Here is a 20,453-nt window from a genome sequence, read left to right on the forward strand (position 1 = left end):
TCTCACCCATAGGGGGAGTAGCCAACGTCTGTCGTCCCACCAGCTGAGCGGGACCGAGACCATCCAGGAAGTCACTGAACTGGGCTTCTGAGGAGAGCCTGACGCCAGGGAAGATGAGACTGAGAGAGAGGAAGACACACCGGTTACCACGGAAATGTTGGCATGAGACAAAGCTGTCGTTGAGCAAACCACTGCAGCCCGTTGAAAGTCATGAGGATGAAGAAGAGTGACGCCTGTGAGTCATTAAATCAAATTGTTGGCTGTGTACGTTCAAACTGCTGCCAGTACAATAAGTGTGCAGGAGCTCTTTGGCTGATGAATGTGCGTCTCCTTACTTTCCCTCGGAGCTGTAGCTGTTCATGCTGCCGTCCGTGGACTCCCGGCTGGCCTGCCGAGTCATCCTGCTCCTCATCTCCACCGCCAGGCCCGTCTCCGTGCTCCTCTGGATCGTACTGCGCAACTTCTTACCTCCCGCTTCTGCACACAGAACGACACACAGGCGGAGGGAGGAGAGAGGGAGGAAGAGGGGGGGAAAGAGGGGTGGAGACTGTCAATCCGGGACGTTGCATCGCTCTGTGACTCATACAGCGAGTTGCACTCACACGGATTACTACCGACATTCCTGCGCTTTCGTCTGTTTATAGAAAATAAAATCAGTCTAGAGGGGAAACAAAACTCAAAGAATGAAAATCAATCTCTATACCATGAAGTTATTTATGAAGCATCGAGGCAATTTCACTGTGACAATCAAAACAAGGCGGCTAGTTCAACCAGCTCCACAGAGGTGTATGCGTCGAACACAACGTGTGCAGCCCTCCTGTGGTCTGTGCTACCGACTGCCTACGAGGGTCTTGTCGGAGCCGTAGTGAGTCCATGCTCCACCCATAATCCAGCGTAACCCCTCCCCACATCTGATCCAAGACGACAGCTGACTCCAACCATCATGCCCTGCTGCTGTTCATCTCCACCCAGCCTCCCTGACAGCGTGCGCATCAGGGGGCACGTGGCTGCGCTTGTATCACACGCACACAGACCTAAAAAAAAGAATGAATGCTACCAGCACACACACACACACACACACACACACACTACACAGAAAGAGATATTTGATACAAGCCATTTAGCTTTGGAAAACTAGAATAAATAGAAAGTACATCCATCTGTCCGTCGGTCGATCTAATATGTTATCACCCTGAAATATATCTCCAACCTCCAAGTTTATAATTAAAGTCAGGCATGGCTATGATAAAAGACGAAATGTCATGGCAGCTATTACTGTTATGTCGTCTCGATTTTCATATCTGTAATCAAATGAATGCTAAATGAGGGCATCGTGTTATTTCCCAGAGGTCAACTTCTCACTACTCAGCCAGGCGAAGGTAACAACGCAGAGTTCACTGTTTGCATCCCCCAGGTGCAAAGTCATGACAAACGATCCGTCGATATCCTCATGCCAGTCCGTCTGAGACATTTTGTTTGTATGAATGAATCACATCTCGACTACAGCAGCCCTAATCCAGCATCATCACGGGCCCTTTGTGGCTGTCTTCGCTCTCCCTCCTCATGTCAGAGGAGAAGAGAGGCGTCCTATCATAAACACACATGAAGCCTTTCAGCCTTGAAATCTCCGTTATTCAGCCGGCAACCCGCCTCCTCTTCCTGCTCGCCACACTTTACAATAGGAGACGAAGCCGCAGAGGTCATCTCTGACGTCTGTAGCGAACCGCAGCTCGTAGACCTGGGCCAACCAGATGTTATCAACAGACGTTAAAAACGCACCGTTTTTTGCTGCTTCGATGAAACGCATTCGTTAATGTTTATACTGCTGATAAAAATCACAGACATACCAATACTATGCTTACCATACTATCAATGAATCAGTGGTTTTATAAAATAACTTTACAAGAGTTGCTTCGACAAAAAACCATGTTCCCCACACACATATGTGCATCTACACAGACACAAAGACACACACACACACAACTGCATTAAACGCAGTGGCAGATGAGCGTTAGCAACACTGGCTGGAGAATGTGACAGCCAAGCACTTCTGTATCTGGCATCATGAAGTAGCGGAGGCCTAAAAGTCAGACAAACTGGCTCGTCACCAGAAGGCCCTGCAGACACTGCCCTCAAATCTGGGACTTGCCAGACAGCAAAACACAATGACTGGTGGAGAGCTGCTTGATGGTCCAAACAGTGGAAGTGTGAGTGCAGGTGTGTGTGCGTGATCAGGCAACAGTATGTAGAGGTATACAAGTCCATGACCTTTTTTATTTGTCTGTAAATAAATCCCCCCCGCCACAAGAATAGGAAATGATCGGAGCATAAATAACTCTAAACACACACAGTAGGCGTCATCACTTCTGTTCACACAGTCATAGAGCGACGTTGTATTCCTGAGCTAAATAAGCACCCTCACCCACCAGATACTAAACAATGATTCAGTCCGGCTACTAAATCCTTTGTTTTCATTCACAGAGCCAGATTTTAAATCATCAGGGGGAAATGAGATATTGTGACTAACATGAGTGGAATATATTGTCAGACTGGTTCATATCATCATCAATGGTAACACCACCAGCGGCGGCAGTAACAACAGAAGAAGTATGTGTATCCCACAACAAATAGAGAGCCTGGATGATAAATCGACTTCTCTGGAGACGCAGGCACAGACATCAACTTTTAATTCATAATGTTACACCTCAAGCATCACATTACTATCCTAACTGAACTACACTGTCATCCTCATTTTTTATAATTACATCTCTCAACCTTCCCCAAATCTCCTCACAATCAGTACCTCTGCATCTTCCCGCTAGTCCTAAATCCCCCCCCCCAGCCAGCAGCTGCTGCTGGGACACTTCCCCAGATGTCATCTTACCTCCGTCCTCCTCATCGAAGGAGTTCATGCAGGGGAAATAGACGGCCAGCGCTTCGAAAGATGCAGAGAGGCTCATCTTGCTCTGGGAGCGCTGGATACGCATCCCGGGGACCGCAGCAGAGGTATCATGCCCCTGCCTGCCCATGGTGACCGGCGGCCGTCCTTGTCAATGCGGTGAATCGAATGGAACGCACTCGCCGTCAGCTTTGATCTTGCTGGCAAAAGGTTTAAAAATCTAATCTGTTTTGATAAATTCCTAAGTCCAGCAATAAGAGACTCTATGCTGTGGAAGAGCAAATCTGTGCAATTGATCTGTGCTATCGTCTAGTCGGTCCCTAAATTCTCTGTCGACCGCATCTCAGGGAGAGCTTCAGATAAACGCTGCTTCAGTCGCTGAGTCTCGCTCTGTCTGGGTCTGACGTTCCTCCTGCACCTCTTTCTTCAGGGGGGAGGGGAGAGCGCTGCATCGCGCATCACCAATCAGAGCGCCAGGCTGCTCAGGCGCACCTCGGCTGGCTCTGCGGGTAAACGAGCTCTACCCAGAGATACTGAGCCCCCCCCCCCCCCCCCCCAGTTTGTTTCTCACCATTTCTTTTAACCTCTTCTTTTATCATTTGCTTTCTCTTTTTGATTGCTCTGCCTGCTGTTTTGTTTCTTTTGTGCTATTCATCACCGTTATTTTCCTTTTCTCTTCATCCCCTGTCCCATCCCTCCCTCTCCCCATCTTATCCACAAAGACCAGTGAAAACAAGCTGTCATTAAGTCTGTCGGAGTGCTTCAGCCACATGGCAGTCACTCAACGATCACGTGCCAAACTCCGCTACTTTATTTTTCTATTATCCAAAACTACCATTCCACAGCTGTGCTGTGTGGCGGGAGGAATTCACTCTGCTTTTGCTGGCAGTTTTCAGAGTTGCTGAGAATGTGAAGTGGATGATCATATTCACATGCTGAACCTGACAACTCAATCTGCCTTCTCCCCACAGCCTCTGTGACACAGCTATGTTGTGTTACAAGAAATTAATTTCCCCTTGATCAATCACAAACCACACTTTCAAAACAATGAAACAAGCTCTTTGTTTGATTTAGGGTCAAACGTATCTAAACAGGAAACCTGTTTTCAGTCTATATACCATTTGACCACCCAAGGTCAGCCTTATCTAAACAATCCGAGAGCAGAAAGACACAACGGTGGGGCCAAGAGAAAAAGATTTCTTCACAGGTGGTCCGTGAAATACTGATACATCTGCTACTGGCATGGTGTGTGTGGGGCGTAGCACATAGAGCAAATGTATGGCTTTAAATCAAATCTAAGCCCCTCTGCTAACTGTCTTTAGTGCAGCTTGGTAAAAAAAAAAAAGTGTTCTGCTTTGACACACTGCTAGAGAACCAATTATGGTGCTTTTGTTCTGACCCCATATGAACATGTGTCTAGCATCATAGGCACAGGACAAGACAGTTGACCCCGCCCCTCCATCGGTTCTCCATTAGGCTTTCAGAGCTGTCACGGAGTCCACACTGTCACTAACTAGACTCTGAAAATATATAATCAAATTTATGGAAAAACAAAAGGTTTCAGTATGCTTTTTGAGGGATATGTCCAGGATGTCCAGCTGATTCAGCATTGAAAACAGGTTAAAAGATAGAAGCTAAAGCCTAAAGATCACAGTGTAAAAGTGAACCACCAAAGAAAAAAGTAATTGGGAGCTTTAAATTCAGTGAAATGTACCAGTAAGTACTACAATTAGTTTGGGAACAATGTTGAAACATCACCCAGGAATCCTTCCAGGTTTACACTAAACATGTGGTCACTCACTTATTGGGCATTTTTTTTCACGATCACAAAATGAAATTGAGGAACGAGATTATTCCTGTAAAGCCGGGTAGGTCATTAAAAAGCAAAAGCAGCATGTGTATACAGTCAGTATAGCTTCATCAGCTAGCGTAGCATAGAAGTGCTAATGCTAGTTAACTATGTGCTAACGTACTCTGCTAATGTTAGCTCCACAGGTTTTATCGTAAAAAAGTAACGTTCTGACGCGTATATCTCCTTCAAAGCTCTCTAGGGAACGAGTATCACTATTATACAACGCTTAACCGTGACTAGCTCCAAATCCACAAAATCAGCCTGTAATTGAAGAGAGTTGATAGTTGTCGGACCTTGTTCAGAGCTGGCCGATGCTCCTTTATGATTGGCCAGTCTGCGTTTGAGGGGCGGGATTAAGCAAAGAGTCAGCTACGGTGCTTCTCTGCACTATTATAAATATAGCAAACTCCCTATCGTGTTCTAGCTGAGGCAAAAGTTCCACCCCGAGAGACACTGCAACCTACTTCCACAAAGAAGCCTCTCAATGCATGACGTCTATTTGCAGGTTTCATCCAGGTCAGCACAGACAAAAACAACACTTCACTTCAATGTGTAGCTAGGGGGAAATTGGACAAACACACAGAGTTACAATGCAAACAATCAGTCCATTTCTAATGGCCCCTATAGAGTGTAGAGCTCACACTAACTCAGACAGTGACATTGACCTACAGATCGTGTATATTTAAATGTAGGAAAAACAGCTCTTTTAAAGGAGAAGTTCTATCTTTGAGAGAATCACGTGTATTTTGTTGTTGTTGTTTTTTAGCTATGCTATCAGTGTGGCTCTAGAGATGTCATTCTGTTGCTCTGACGGTAGGTTAACCACTGAAATATGTCAACAACTATTGGGTGGATGACTATGGAACTTTATTAACACAGTCATGGATGAAGCTGACTTTGGAAGTCCTGTGACTTTTCTTGTAGCTCCATCAGCAGGTTGTTTTTTTTATTTTTGGTGACATGTACTAAATTTGATATCTTACAGAGAATGAATCCTAATTACTTTGGTGATTTCAATACAATTGGCACATACACTTATGTTCACCACAGCATGAATTGTAATCATCTTGTTGAACTTTTTTATCCAGCGCCATCCTCTGGTCAAAATATGAATTGTTCTTTTGCTCTCTGACCAAACTAATTCCCATCGTCCTCAGCTGTACTTTGTATTTGGTGCTAATAAACACATTTTATGGTGAACATGGTAAACGTTATAGCAGCATTGTTATTGGGAGAGTGTTGCCATGATGAAGAAACTGATGTTAGTATAAAACTACAGGTTTTTTATAGTACGACCTGACAATCTGTTTCTGTTTTCTATTTCATTATATTCCACTACACTGATGGATTTACTGATGAGACATATTTAATATCGACTTTAGAAATCTTTTACCTTTTAATTTGCGCAGTTTATTCTTACCCGTCCACTCACTGCAAAGTGACAGACAGAGAGAGCAAGAGGCACCACATACACACACTACACCTGACATACACCCAAATTAGGTTAATTACAGTCTTGGAAAATCGGTCCAATACGGCACGTGGATGTGAGTTCAAGGATTCTGGAACTGGAGTTCGTCCCTCACGTGTCTGAAGAAAAGAATCTCTGTTTCCGTTTTTGGGCCTGAAAGTACTCTCTGATTTCACAACAGCATGACTAGTACAGAATAACATGTAAGCACACTGTGCAACATATCTAGTCTCACTCCAGAACTACAGGACAGTGATAACACGGCTGGAAATCCCAAGCGCCTCAGACGGCAGGAATCTGAAGAACGCCGCCACTTCTACTACAACAACAAAAGAGCGTAATATCCCAGAAGTCAAGGGATCACAGGTGGAAGCTTTCGGAAGTCTTTTCTGATTGATGATCCCGGGCCTGGCCAAGCGCCAGGGAGCGACTCTGGCGCGCCGCACTGTAAACACAGCCTAATGGAGGGCTCTAACCCTGGCACTCACACGCACGGATGTAGGCAAACACACATATTTGAGCACTTACATGCACACGGGCCGGGACACACACACCAATACGTACGCAAATACAGGCAAATGCGCTCTCTCTGCTCTCAGTTTACATTCCCTGCTGCCTACCTTGATGCAGGCCAGTCCTGTTTCCCCCTCCTGTGTCCAGCTACAACCTGACGAGCTTTATAAGGGTTTCTACGTTTCTACTGCAAAATAAAGGTGAGATGTCACCTTTGAACTGACTACTAAAGCTGCATTCATCGATTTTTAGGTACTTAATGTGAGATGCACACTTCTGACATATTACCACCGTATACATATATTGTTAAGGCTAATGTGTTAACAGCTATACCAACGCAAAACGTCCAGCTAATGTTTTGCTTTGGTTTGGTCACCACCAACTCCAGAGAATAATATAATATACAAATATTTAACTTGATGGATATTCCACTGTCTTTACTAGCTATCTGCTAATTTTCAAAGTTTGCTTATCAGACTTTTGTTGGGAAATGTTGCAAACAGAGCTTAATGAAAGAGAGAGAGACTTTAAAAACTGTGGAACGATAAAGAAAAGCTCCATAAAGCTGCAGAGTTGGGTGCTGGTTCCCCGATAGTCACTATAAGTGACATCTGCTCCCAGAGACGCCTTTTGATTTCCAGTAAAATGAAAATATTTATGAATACAGCTTTAATTCCTGTATGTTCTGTTGATGTGATTGAAAGTTAGAAATTAGTATCGGCCTTAATGTTTCCAATGCAATAAAATACTTGCTACCCAAACATGTGCGCACACTGTGTCCTGCCATTTACTTCACACCTTCACTGAAAAGGCTCACACCTTCAGTGGAAGGTGTGAGGTAGAAGAGGCATATTTGCAGCAGGAAATGCAGGAGGTGTAGCAGTTGGAACAGTCTGTCCCCTGGCAGCCTCCCTCCTCTCAGTGGAGCAAACACTGAGCGTACAACAGATGGATAGCTAACGAGAGAGAGAGAGAAAGGGGATCTAAATACTGCCAACATGTGAAACATCCTGATCGAGACTACCGACGTCACCCCAGCTGACCTGTAACAACAAGCTATCGTGGTATGCAGGAAAACAGCTCTTGCGTCTGAAAACTGAAGCGCAAACATGAAATAAGCGTGTTTTTAACCATTTGTCATGACGAGGAGGAACATCACGCTTACGCTCCGTGACTACCCTGACCACAGTGCATTTCTTAGCGCATGTCTCATCCCGCTTCCTCTCCGACTGACAGCTCCAGCACGGTGCTGTCAGCGTTTAAAGACAAAACAATCACAGGAGGAAGTCATATTTTTAGCAGCAGTTCAAAAGAAATCTAAAAATGTAGGCTGGAAGTTCATTTTTAGTCCAGTTTGAATGGGAGGCAAGAATGTGTGGACGTGACTACACAAGTGTGTTCTTTAAACTGTGTCCAAGCTTCAGACTCTCAAGTCAAAGGAGACATATGGCTGTGGAGCATGAGCGACACTGCAGGCAAAAAACACAGAGCAGCTGGTGGAGCATGACAGGGTTGAGAAGATGAATCAACAGCTTTTAAGCTGAGGTCATAGAGATAGACGCATGTTATTCTGGAAGAGATATTCCACCCACAAATGTCTCTTGTTAGTATTAAACTGTGAAAGTGAGATGTTTCATCCTTCATGTAGTCTGATGAAATTGCTGTGTGTCATAATGGAAAAAAAATCTTCAAAACAAGAACAAAACAAGAAAATTAGCCGTCTGCTAAGAGACACCGTGTGCTGCTCTCAGTGTGAGGACAATTAACTTTGTCCACCAACTCTAATATTCACGTCACAGCTCGTGAATAAACATGAAGTCATCAATAGAACCATTTCATATACACACTGAATCTTAGCAGGATTTATCTGTGATTCTAATTCCATGAAAAAACTACTTTATCTCTGAGCACAGTGAAGTATTTAAAGGGAGCAATATCATAAAAATGTGTCTTTGATTAAAAAAGAAAATCATAGTCTTCTCTTTAAAGCTCTGCCACTATGAAGCCTGACAGTCAAATATTACAGACATATCAGGGGCAAAAAAACCCAAACAAGCTCATATTTTACATATGGCTTCACCTTCATTTAACTGATGCTACCCCATCCACATGATAACAAATTGCGTTCCAAGACCGTCTTGTGTTTAATGCTGACCTCGTGTGTTTTGCTGCAGGTGCACAGCAGCTGGGATAAAACCTACAGCGGCCACAGAAACAGAAACCCGACCGCTGAAGTAGTGGACAGTAGGAGTAGACAGTTAACGTCACAGTATAATTGATGAAAAAACTGAAAAACTGATGCGTTGATAAATCACTGATCAACCTACTCAACCCTGTGCAGTGGCATCAAAGAGCAGTGATGTCTGCAAAGTGCAGTTTCAACACCACACTTACAGCACCATTGTTGAGTCACTACACGTATAATCTCTATGAACAGCATATGAACTGCATATGAATGCTGAATATCAGCAGCGTGACAAGATTTTGGTACGGGTTTGTAGTGCGTCTGTAGTCCGACGAGTGTTGACCAATCACGTTGGAGCGGGCATTGGTTGCAGGTAAACAGTCCGTGAGGAAAGCAACAGAGGCGGAAAACAAATTGGCAGAAATGCAATCTCAGAACCCATCGACTATCGACTTATTATAAGCTTAAAAACGTCTTCCTAAAAACATTTTCTATCTTCTGAAGTTGCTAACTGGACAGAATACAATAACCGGCTCAAGGAAGAGGAAGTCTTGTCCCGGATACCTGCCGGCTACAATGGAACCCCAGGAATACTGGCCGACGCCCCCAGAGGCTGAACCGTCTTCAGACCGATAGCCGATGGGTTCAGAGGTACATGTGGAAACTAACATCACAAGGATTTTGAGCATGGTCTGACTGCTGTGACGTTCTCTTGGTATAAAGCAGTGGCTAAATGAATAGAATTAAAAAAAAAAGGTATGAAAGCTCCACTACTGCAGGTTATTGACACGTATTTAGGTCAAGGCAGAGATGGCTTGTCTGAGAGCTTAGGCGTTTAACAGCCATGTGTTGTAGAGAGGAAGAGATAGCGTAGAGCTGGTGGTGAAACTCGGACGTGGGGGAAAAGGACAGAGAAGGGATATAAATGATAGCGAGATACACATGTCAGTTAGGAGGGAGTGAGAGAATAAGTGAGGTAGAAAGAGGGATGGGGAGGAATCAGCGGGGCACTGGTGTCCCTCTGCCGCGGTTGTACCTGTGCACCTGTGTTCCTTCCATGCATCATCCTGTGAGCAGCGTGTCTGCTCCGGCCCCCTAGGAGATTAATTAGCAGCCTCAGCTAGCCGAGCAGCTGCTGATACAGGCACCCAACTTAACTCGGAAGATAAATTACCTCCGCTGAAAGACCAAAGTTCAGCTATTTTACCACATGCAAAACAGAGGAGTTTGGAGGTCCAACGCTTCGTTAGTATGTGGCGGAGCATTGTTCGCTCTTCTGTATGCATTTGGCTATTCTGGGCATCGTCAATTAGGTGGCATACATACTCCGCCTTAGTAAAGTCACATTCATCATTGAACCTGGTCTCTTATGGTATATTGTAACCCCTAAGGTATGAAATCGCTGCACTACATTACATGTACCCAACACAAACAGTTTCCTAGCAGTTTGATTAAGGTGTAAGACATCAGTGCTTCATCAAATCTTATCACACCTGGTCTTTTCTTAGCGGCAAAAAGTAGGACAGGGATTTAACAGGTTGATCTAGCCAATGCTATGGCATCACATGTGACCTTCATTCTGAGCGACGTGCCCTAATTTAATCCTTCTCTCTAACAGATACAATTCCACCCGAGAGAGTGACACATCTGGTCCACACAGTGAGGCAGAGAAAAGTAGGACGTGAGAAGAATCACACTAGAATAGCCATGGCTGCACCCAGGGGAACAGAAACCTAGATCTACTATACTCACAATCCTCCCTACAGATTCCATTTATTTACCTATTTTCTACATGACTGAGGGCAACCGCGCCTGTTTTTGCCCCAATAAGAACCAATTTCTTGTATTTCCTGCACTGTTCACCTCCTCATCCTTGTAAAAGCGTGCCGCCAACTATGTTTCTGGGACAACCATCAGGAGTCTTTTAGAAGCCACAATTGGGCAAAACTACTGACATGGATTATCAGGTAGAACGCTGCTCGCTGCACTGTACAGATGGTAAAATAAAAAGCTTGATAACTTTGCAATACTGTAAAAGAGAGATAACGTCACTATTCCTTTTCAATCCTGTAATTCACAATGCAAACAGATAGTTCACCCCATGCACAGCACACACAGGAACCACTTCATTAACCTTGTTGTTTACAAGTTACGTAAATTCATACACTCCAAAAAATATTTTGCAATAGTGTTCTAGGAAGAACATGCATTAAATGTGCTTAGAATGATGTCATTGTTATTATACATATACATCCACTATATTATAATATATAATTCATTTATCTGTGTGTGTGTGTGTGTGTGTGGCACCGTGAAGCAGCAAACATAGGAGTGCTTCACAGCCAATAACGATTCACAGTAACACTGAAAAGAAGATGTGAACAGCTGGTCAATACTGTAAAATGCTGACAACATCTTCATCAGCATGTTTCTGATGACAGCGTCCCCGCTGAGAATATGTAGCGCAGCTAGTGAATGCACTGGAATTAATAGACAGACAAAACAGGCCTATTGTCTTCAGATGCCAATCAAAAGAGAAACACACAAAGAAATGCACCGATTAATGCACGGAGATGGGTTTTCAATAAGCCTTTCCAGATTTGATTGTTACTGTGTGGTTTCCGCTGAGTCGGGCCGGTTGAGTTTAAAACATAATGTAGCAGCAACCAGAGGACTGCTGACTGGTGGACGGGACAGATGAGCTAATAAATCATATTGATGTTTCAGCTTGCTCATGATGACCAGCAATAAAGTCCCCGCACATGCACATGCATCGGCTTATTCCTTTCAAAAAGTAGTTTTCTAAAATTGAGACAGTGAAACTTTTCTGCTGCCCAGCAACCATACTGTTTATACATTGCATTTCTTCTAAAAAAAAACAAAAAACAGCATTATCACTGATTAAAAAGTCATTTCTTAAACATATTGTTGCTTTCTTTATCACAGGTGTGTTACTGTGCTTTGCGTCGTGTGTTTCTGATTAATCAAAGGCACATGAATGAATCCGTCTCAGAGATTCTCCCCTTTCTACACCCAAGAAACACCCTGTTATCTCTGTTCACTGACAGACGTTCACCTGTTGGATGTTACAATATGCTAAATGTAAAGTCTCTTCTCCATTGTTTGCTTTGTACTGCCCCCCCCCCCCCTGCACTCAGCCTCAGGTCCTGTTACGGAGTTATGGACGTATCGTCAAAATGAAGCAGTTGTGACTGTTCGTACACTCAGATATAGTGACACATTTGTATTTTCTGAAAAGTCAAGTGCCTTCCAACGAGGACTGAGAGGACAAAAACCAGCAATTCACATCCAGAGCTGCCGACTGTGTACACGCTACTCGAGGCCGGCCACCTGGGAGCACATCCATTCCATCTGACTAACCTGTGTTTGTCAAAGCCAGAGTCGTGCTGCCTGGCTGATCGGACCAAACCCCCCCAAACCACAAGCACTCGGCAGCGCACACAAGCGGTCTTAAAATCGAGCATCCTTTGAATGCACCCTTCGAGCGGGCGATGAGCCTCTCAGGATAACGTGCAACAAAGTAGGGCAGCTTGGCGGTGTTATGGGCTGGTGCGGAACCAAATACGGATCTCAAATATAGAAAGGCAGACGTGTGCGAGCTCACACAAACTCCAGCTGATGCACTTAGAAGCACGGAGTGAGATATTAATAGATTCAGGCTGCTCAGTTTGTGCTGTGTCCGCATGGGAAAGGAGTGTGTGCGAGTAACTTTGTTCCTGCGATTGTGCGAAATCGTTGAAATGGGTATCTTAGAATAAATATCTGAACAAATGTAAGTTGGGTTTTGTTCCCAAAAGTAGACTGCAGAAGAGTCAGCAGCGTTAATAGTCAACAACACAAGTCTTGGAGAACTGCGTCACAATAAAGTTACTGATTACGATCAATCCAGCAGCCATATATATAAAAAACATACTCAAATGCCACAAAAATTAACATATTGATGTAATTATTAACTAGTAGAAACCCTCAAAGGAGGGGCAGTGCAGTGCCACTGGAGCACACCGCTCATCTCACCATGCATCCATCTCTCCATACCGCTGCCATGCTATCCGGACAGATCTGAACAGAGAGCGCTGATGGGTAGAAGTGATTATTGACCACTTTAAGGTTGAAAAGATGAGATGAAAAGGCCCTCAATGCTTAGAAAAACACTGGAGAGCGAAGGAGAAGTGGACCAATCGACTGACCTTATTCTTTAGAACGGACCAGACCCCCAATCTATCAGCCAGAGACCGCACGCCACCTGCTCGGCTAATGCAGCTCAACCCCTCACAAATGGTTATTGAGCGTTTTTGAAAAGAATGTACCGTAGATTAAAAAAAAAAAAATACACTGAAGAGTGAGGAAAAGTAATAGCCCCTATGTTCTGCAAAATGTAATAATTAACACTGCAGGAAAATACATTTAGTGTCTTTCAGCTAAAGGAAAATAGGTTTAAAAACACCAACACCTTCACACCGGTTCTTGTCTATATCTCGTGTGTGCACACACTCTCACGTGCACGCGTAGACACAAATGCAAGCGACTGCACGCGGCCACAGTTTGAGGTCGTGTTTCACGCTGGGAAATCGAAGAGTCAAGAGAGCGCCACAACATGAGAACGGTGACAAGAGAGGCGACCTGCGACAAGCCGCTGAGGACCGTAATGTGGCAGGAAGCGCAAAGCAGTAACAGCTGTGACGCATCTTCCAAAATGAAACGACAGATTATTACGAAAGCGCAAAACATCATCGGCATTTTGCATGAAAACACAACCCCGGCGGTGTAATAAGGAAAAAAAAAAACAGAGGTAGAAAGACAGAGAGAGGAATTTCCACAAGAGCTGTAACCTAGAAGAAAGAAAGAAAAAGGGTTATGAGAGAGGTCACGCCGGTTCTTCGTCTCCAGAGAAGGGCCGTGCAGAGTCCGAAGCCCTTTCTAGAAAGAAAGAAAGTGGGAGAAAGTAAAAACTGGAGAAGAAAGAGCAGCTGTATTAGAAGTCAACACTCACCACAGGAAACAACAGGGGAACCACACAGACAGAACAAGAGGCCACAGGACAGATGTGAACGCGTATGAACACACATACAGCACACTGGCTGTGCGGTCGGATGCCCTACCTGTTTGGCTGAGCTGAGAGGTGCTCCGGCTCTTGCGCGACATGCCGACCATGGCCTGCATTTTGGCACCAATGCTGGAGCGCCTCTTCTTGTCGTCGGTGCCTACCGTGCCGACCGCCGTGTCCGACTGGCTGCCGTCCGTCTTCTCCAGGTTGCACATGTCGCCGCTGATGCTTGTGCTCTTGGTCATGTTCACGCCGCCCGACGAGCCCATCTGCCTGTTTTTCATTTTGGATGCAAAGTCACTGTCAGCCACCACCATTGACAGGGGGGAGGTGTGCAGGCGAGGTCAGAGAAGAGAGAGAGAGAGAGAGAGAGAGAGAGAGAGAGAGAGAGAGAGAGAGAGAGAGAGAGAGAGAGAGAGAGAGAGGACAGGGCAGAGGAGAGAGGGTGGCCAGAGGAGAGGATGTGAAAGGAGAGATGCCGGATGAGGAAACAAGATGGAGGAGGAAAGAAGAGAGGACAGGAGATGAGAAGGCGTGGGGTGAAAAGGAGAGAAGGACAGAGTTCAGGTACAGGAGTTCATGACTTACAGTATAGCTGAGATCAGGGTCTGATGTGGATGGAATTTGTAAATATTGTCCATGCAGTGAACTGTGACATAGTCTAGTAATACGCTCCTCAAATCTTTGTGCACTAACTAAAGTGTCATCTCGACCCGTGAGAGTTGCCTCGTATCGTATTCTATCAAACCCAAACACCTGCCGGGTGAGTGAACACTTGAAGCGCACGTGACTCCGTCGACCATTAGAAACTTTCTGTGACATTTTCAAAGTCATTGACCACATGCAGAGTCTGTGGTCTTTACTCACATGGGTGCTGCAGTCAGTGCTTCGTCTAGAATCATGTGATGTTGGCTTTGGTTTGGTTGTTAGGCCTTGATGTGTCAGTAGTAGCAGATTTATTTTTCAGGATGAGTGCGCACAGAATTGCGCTTACTTTCAATATTGAATTTCCATTTTCCGAGCATTTTAAGGAGTGCATGTTGGCTGACAAGTTGATACTGAAAGTTCATTCTTGACCTCAGTGGGATACGATCGAAAAGCTCCAGGATAGCTAACGGTGTATCTAATGGCGAGAAATAGTTTTTTACACTCAGTGAAACTAACGAGCTCTAACGAACATGTTGAATGCATTTCCTTCCTCACAAAACACATGTGAAGATGATTTTTTTTTTACTTAAGTGTTTGTGAACTGCATTATGTCTTCTTCACTGCCTTTGCTGGAAACAGTGTTGCGTTTCTTGGCACATTACCGCCACCTGTAGATCAGTGGAATACAGTGAAACCACCCGCAGGTACAAAGAAAACAGGGACCCACAGAGTGTTCAAAAACCACAGGGTCACTTTAGCTTTAAATCTCAACGTTTAAGCCGACATAGACTTTGTGTCCTTGAAGTTCTCCGAAAAAGAGACATTTGTTTGTCAACTTCGTCGGCTGAGGAAGATTGTGTGACATCATTGAAAGCTCCAGAACAGCTAATAATGAACCTTGCTGTGATTGTTTTATTGCCTGCTCTTTAAGCTTTCGATCTCCAACTAAGTTTAAATTGATTTTAAAATAGAAACGTTACCATTTATTTCAATTCTAATAGTTTATACCAAATGCACCAGTTTAAAACGCATTTAGACGAATTAGTGTCTATGATTTATGTTAAAATATAACTTTATTCACGTACAATTTAGAGATGATAAGAAATACAAGTTCTTGCTCGTTCACATTTGGAGCTCTCTTGCTCTCCCTCACGTACACCTGGAGATAAAAAAGCAACTTCTTCGCACCGTCTTCTGCATCATGACCGCACTCGAACTAACCATCGTACATTAAACTGCACACAAAAGGAAAAGGCGTCTGTCATCAGCATTATTCTCCAGCGCTTCCCGTTTGAAAGGAAATAGGCCGGTGTCCAAATTAGGGTCTTATTTTAGCTCTGCTCGTAATATTATCTTTAAGAGACAAATTACATTCTGTATCATGGGCTCTACATCCTTAATGGGATAACTTTCTTGTAGCGCCCTCAGGCTACTACTCATTAATTAAAGTGTCTGACCTCCGCCATGTAACTGTCTCGTATAGGAAACTTATGGAGAGACACGCCGACTAAACTGGGAGAAGAATCGATGCAGTTCGACAACGGACTCCATCAATTACTTCAATTAGGCTCCTTCAGATTCTGCTCTTTCATACATTAGTGTTCGACTCCATTGTATCAGAATTAAGAAAACGATCAGTATATAATCAAGATTATGTCCAGGCATTGTAATAGGATTTCAAGTGCAGGCAGCAATATTGCATTACCTTGGAATTGGGGGTGAGTGATGCTTTTAATTTAAGGCGCTTCAGCATTCTGCACGTCCAAATCTAGCAGCTGGTGTCTGTGTTTTTAAGCTTGAAGCTGCCTGAGAGAGACAGCTCCATCGTGCTCTCGGGGAGTTAAGAGCATAAATATCACTTGCCACTTAATCTTTCATGAGTGTATGAGAACACAGAAATGTTTACTCGTATCGATCTTCTCGCCGCTGACAAGGACACTGTGCACTGCCACACACGTTTCGGTTGTTCACACGTCTGATTTCGGTTGCCAGCTGGTGGTGAAATATGTCAAGATGTGCTCTAAAAAAAAAAGTGTGCACTCGCCTCATGCCTCAGCCTGCAGTATAAGGCCTTTTTGTTTATGCCGGTTTGTAACGCCAGTGGGTTCTGTTATGGATCAGCCTGCACTGTCGTACAGAAATATTTAATGCTTATTGGCGGATTAGCGCCTTTGATCAGTTAATGCGGCCCAGAGGCTTTGAAGCAGACTTCAAGCGTCTTCTCGACACACCGCGGGTCGATGTGGTACAGGTGACATTCTAAAATATGCTCTTTCACTGTCACCACAGTGAGGCTGCATCTGGTCGACACAGGGCCGGTGATAATGCTGCTTCTTCTATTACATCAAACGTCAGCGTGGTGGTCAAGGTCAGGGGGACTGGGCTTCTACAAACTACTGCCCACTGAGGTTAAAGGAGATGGGCACAGAGACTGTTAGGACCCTTTCAAATAGATATTCATGTTGCAGGATATCTTTTTAAAACATATTCAATAATTGAAAAGCAGACGCAATGTATTCATCTAAAGGAACAAATGTTCTTCCAGTCTACCTGGACACACCGTACTAGTCAACATGTTTATGTCTACTGTAGTGCAATCCCTGCTCCGTGTCCAGGAAGTGGGCCAATAGTAAGTTTATATAATAAGTTTAAAATGGTCATTTGTCTAACAGGCCCTTCGTCTAAGTCAATCTAAAACTGGACACAAACTGGTTATTATTAGAATTATTGTGTCCTAAATGGACATACTGCAAGAGTCTATGAGGGTTTATTTGATTTCCCTAAAGGAAAACACTTCCTGCTGGTCTAAATGGACACTTTTATTTTTAGATTTCTCAACATACAGCATTTCACTTTCCTAATCTGATCTAAACAGACACATTCTTCTGATGCAAAATGATTAAATTGGCTTAAAGAGGCTGAAGTACCTTAGCTGGGTATGTTATGGTGGTCTAAATGGACGTGTTCATTATCTAAATAGATCAATCTTATACTGATTTACAATAAACATACAGTATCTGTACACCACTGTTCCTCAGACAGCCCCTCTCATGACTGTGTCTCTGCTCTCTGAACAGGTCTTGGCACCGTGGCCGGTCTCACTGTGTAAAATGTGCCTGCTTGGAAACCTGGAACCCTCCGGAGGATTTCAGATTTTCAACCTCAGCCCAAAGAACATAGTGTTCCTCATCATGCAGATTGCTCACCGTGCATTTTCATCTGGGCCAAGATGTTCCCAACGTGAAACAAAACCTGGAAATGTCTTCGTCTTGAGGAAGTGGTGACAGCATTTTGTCTTAATGTAAGATAACAATAGCATAAAACCTGAACGTAATCTCTCCGTTAAAGTCATCAGTAAACAGTACTTCAGGTGTAAATAGATAAAAGACTTTATCTTCAGATAAAAACAGAATTAATATCAGCCAAAATAAGCTGCATTACTACAAAATAATGTAGTGTACGTTATGCGTGGTCACATATTTAGATGCGAGAAATATTGCTGTAAACCCCAACATACGAGCGCAGAGCAACATTCAGTTGTATGTTTTAAATAAAAGCTTAAAGGGCCGCTTCATTGAACCAACTGGGAGGAAACAGATACGCTGGATCATGAATGCTGCTTGTGGATGTAAAGTCATGCAACGTGCATTGTCCTCCGACACTTATCCCCTCATCTTGTTTAGCCCCTTTCACAGAGAGGATCAGGCAGAAAAACGCGTTACCATGGCAACTGTCCCCCCCCCCCCCCCCCGGCCGGAGCATCAGCATGGTTCATGCCTGTCGACACAACTCCGAAGGTTTTTTCTTGAGGTGATTAATTGAAGTCTAAAGCTCGTAGTGGAATGTTATCATCAGTCGTAGAGTCAAGTCTCTCAATAGACAGGCTGTTGTTGAATGGGCTGGGGGGGGGGGGGGGGGGGGGGGGTGATAGTAATGATCAGCCCCTGGCCTTCAAAACACCAGTCTTTACTCTCCCTCACATGAATGAGCCATTACCCAGGCAAAAACATATTGCATGAAGGAGACATGGAGGAGCAGAGGTGATGTGTGGATTTAAAAGTGCTGACGGAAAACTCCTCACACACTGGAGACGGCTGAGAGTGTGTGTGTGTGTGTGTGTGTGTGAGCATTTGCCTCGCTCACGCCGCGCCAATGTGGACGGGCCTGTTTAATGTGCAGCAGATGTATATTTGCACTGTGACCTCGATACATAGATGAGTCATAAATGTAGCTAGTGACGATGTTGCTGCCGAATCACACCGCTTCGTTGCTTTCGTGCATAGATGAGCATGAAAGCAGATAGCAACTCAACCATTGTACAGCGGCTTCCTGACTCCTCCAGAGATCTGTGCACACAGCATTGATTATTGTCAGTATCAACAGCGTGTCCACCACGAGGCTCAGTCCTCTGTTTAACGTCACCGTACAGGCTGGTTTGAGTGTGCTCACTGGCAGAGCTTACGTAACAGCACGTGGAAAATAAAAGTACATTTACTCATCCCGGGGTGTGCAGAACATATCCCACCACTAAGCTTATGAGGTTGAAAAACAACAACCTCTCGTCTACGGTAAGGATCATATTCTGACGCATTAAGACTGTCAACTGTTAGTAATTGCAGCTATTACACCAACTAACATTATCGAATAATCTGCAGATTATCGTTTGGGTCGATCAGTTCATTATTTTGTCTCAGACATGGCCATCACAATAGTATTATAAGTTGACTATCACATTTTAGAAGCTGAAACCAGCTAATTATTTCATTGAAGTGTACCCAAATGATTAATTGATGATTAAAATAGTCGCTGAATAGCTTCCCAATCTCCTTGACATGTCACACAAGGTTTTATTAAAGAGAATGATAGATTTCCTTTTTAATTCAAGCAATGACTTGGGCGGCAGAGTTGAAAAATCACTGAGCAGCTTGGGGCTAATAATAATAATAATAATAATAATAAGAGTGCATATTATATTCTATCTTGTGCAGACATCCCGGTCCTGTGTGCCACCTGAACAGCGTAAACAGTGCATGCTATAATTTCCTGACACAATAACAGATATTGCACACAAACAAATCAAAAAGCTACCTGAGCTCTGATTGTAATATCCAAAATGTGATATTCTGAAGATGACTCATATTAACATGTGCTGCTGCTTAGCAACCACTTGTTTCACTCTTTTACACAGACTCTTGTATTTGGTCAAAGAATGGCATCAAGTGAGTATTACTGTTTAAATATTGTTTGATTTATTTGGAGCAACTTCATAAACTGTGTTAAAGGGACAGTTGGGATGTATTGAAGCGGGGTTGTATGAGGTACACATCCATAGTCAGTGTCGTTCCTGCAGTAGACGGCGGTCTGCAACGCCCCCGTTTGGAGAAACAGACATGAGTACCAGCATTGGTGCAAAGCAATGCACTGCTGTAAACTCTTGTATGTTTCTCCAAACTGGGGATGTGCAGACTGCCATCTACTGTCGGTGATACACTGACTACGGATAAGTAGCTCATACAACCGCACTTAAAAAACAACAACTACCCCTTTAACGTCAGTTTATACAAGCTACAAGCTGAGTGCAACACTCACATGGACGTCTTCACTAAACCTGAACGAGTGATAGAACAGAACTCTTTCCTGTTATCCTTGTGTATCTCGTCTCATGTGTTTGTTGTCCCAGAAAAAGAAGGCTGTGCAATGTTAAAAAGTCAGTATGTCATAGATTTATACTGTAGCTGTCATGAAGGATTTGGGGGTTGATCACACGGATAAGAGTTGTCAGCATGTTGAAAGCAGGACCGATCCAGCTCACTTTCAGTC

The 20,453-nt window shown here is 44.0% G+C and overlaps 1 protein-coding gene across 3 annotated transcripts in view; it reads right to left on the reverse strand.

The window, feature by feature from the left end:
* rims2a (regulating synaptic membrane exocytosis 2a) overlaps positions 1-20,453 on the reverse strand; it is a gene marked incomplete at both ends in the record, with an annotated part of 124,855 nt that overhangs the window by 960 nt on the left and 103,442 nt on the right. For all 3 annotated transcript variants that reach the window (XM_079164693.1, XM_079164694.1, XM_079164692.1), the window contains 3 exons: positions 7-119; positions 336-477; positions 14,041-14,285. In XM_079164693.1, coding sequence (XP_079020819.1) covers positions 7-119; positions 336-477; positions 14,041-14,285 — 500 coding nt within the window. The remainder of the gene's footprint in view (positions 1-6; positions 120-335; positions 478-14,040; positions 14,286-20,453) is intronic.

The sequence above is a fragment of the Pholis gunnellus genome, assembly GCF_910591455.1.
Source record: "Pholis gunnellus genome assembly, chromosome: 8".
In the NCBI taxonomy this organism is placed as follows: domain Eukaryota; kingdom Metazoa; phylum Chordata; class Actinopteri; order Perciformes; family Pholidae; genus Pholis; species Pholis gunnellus.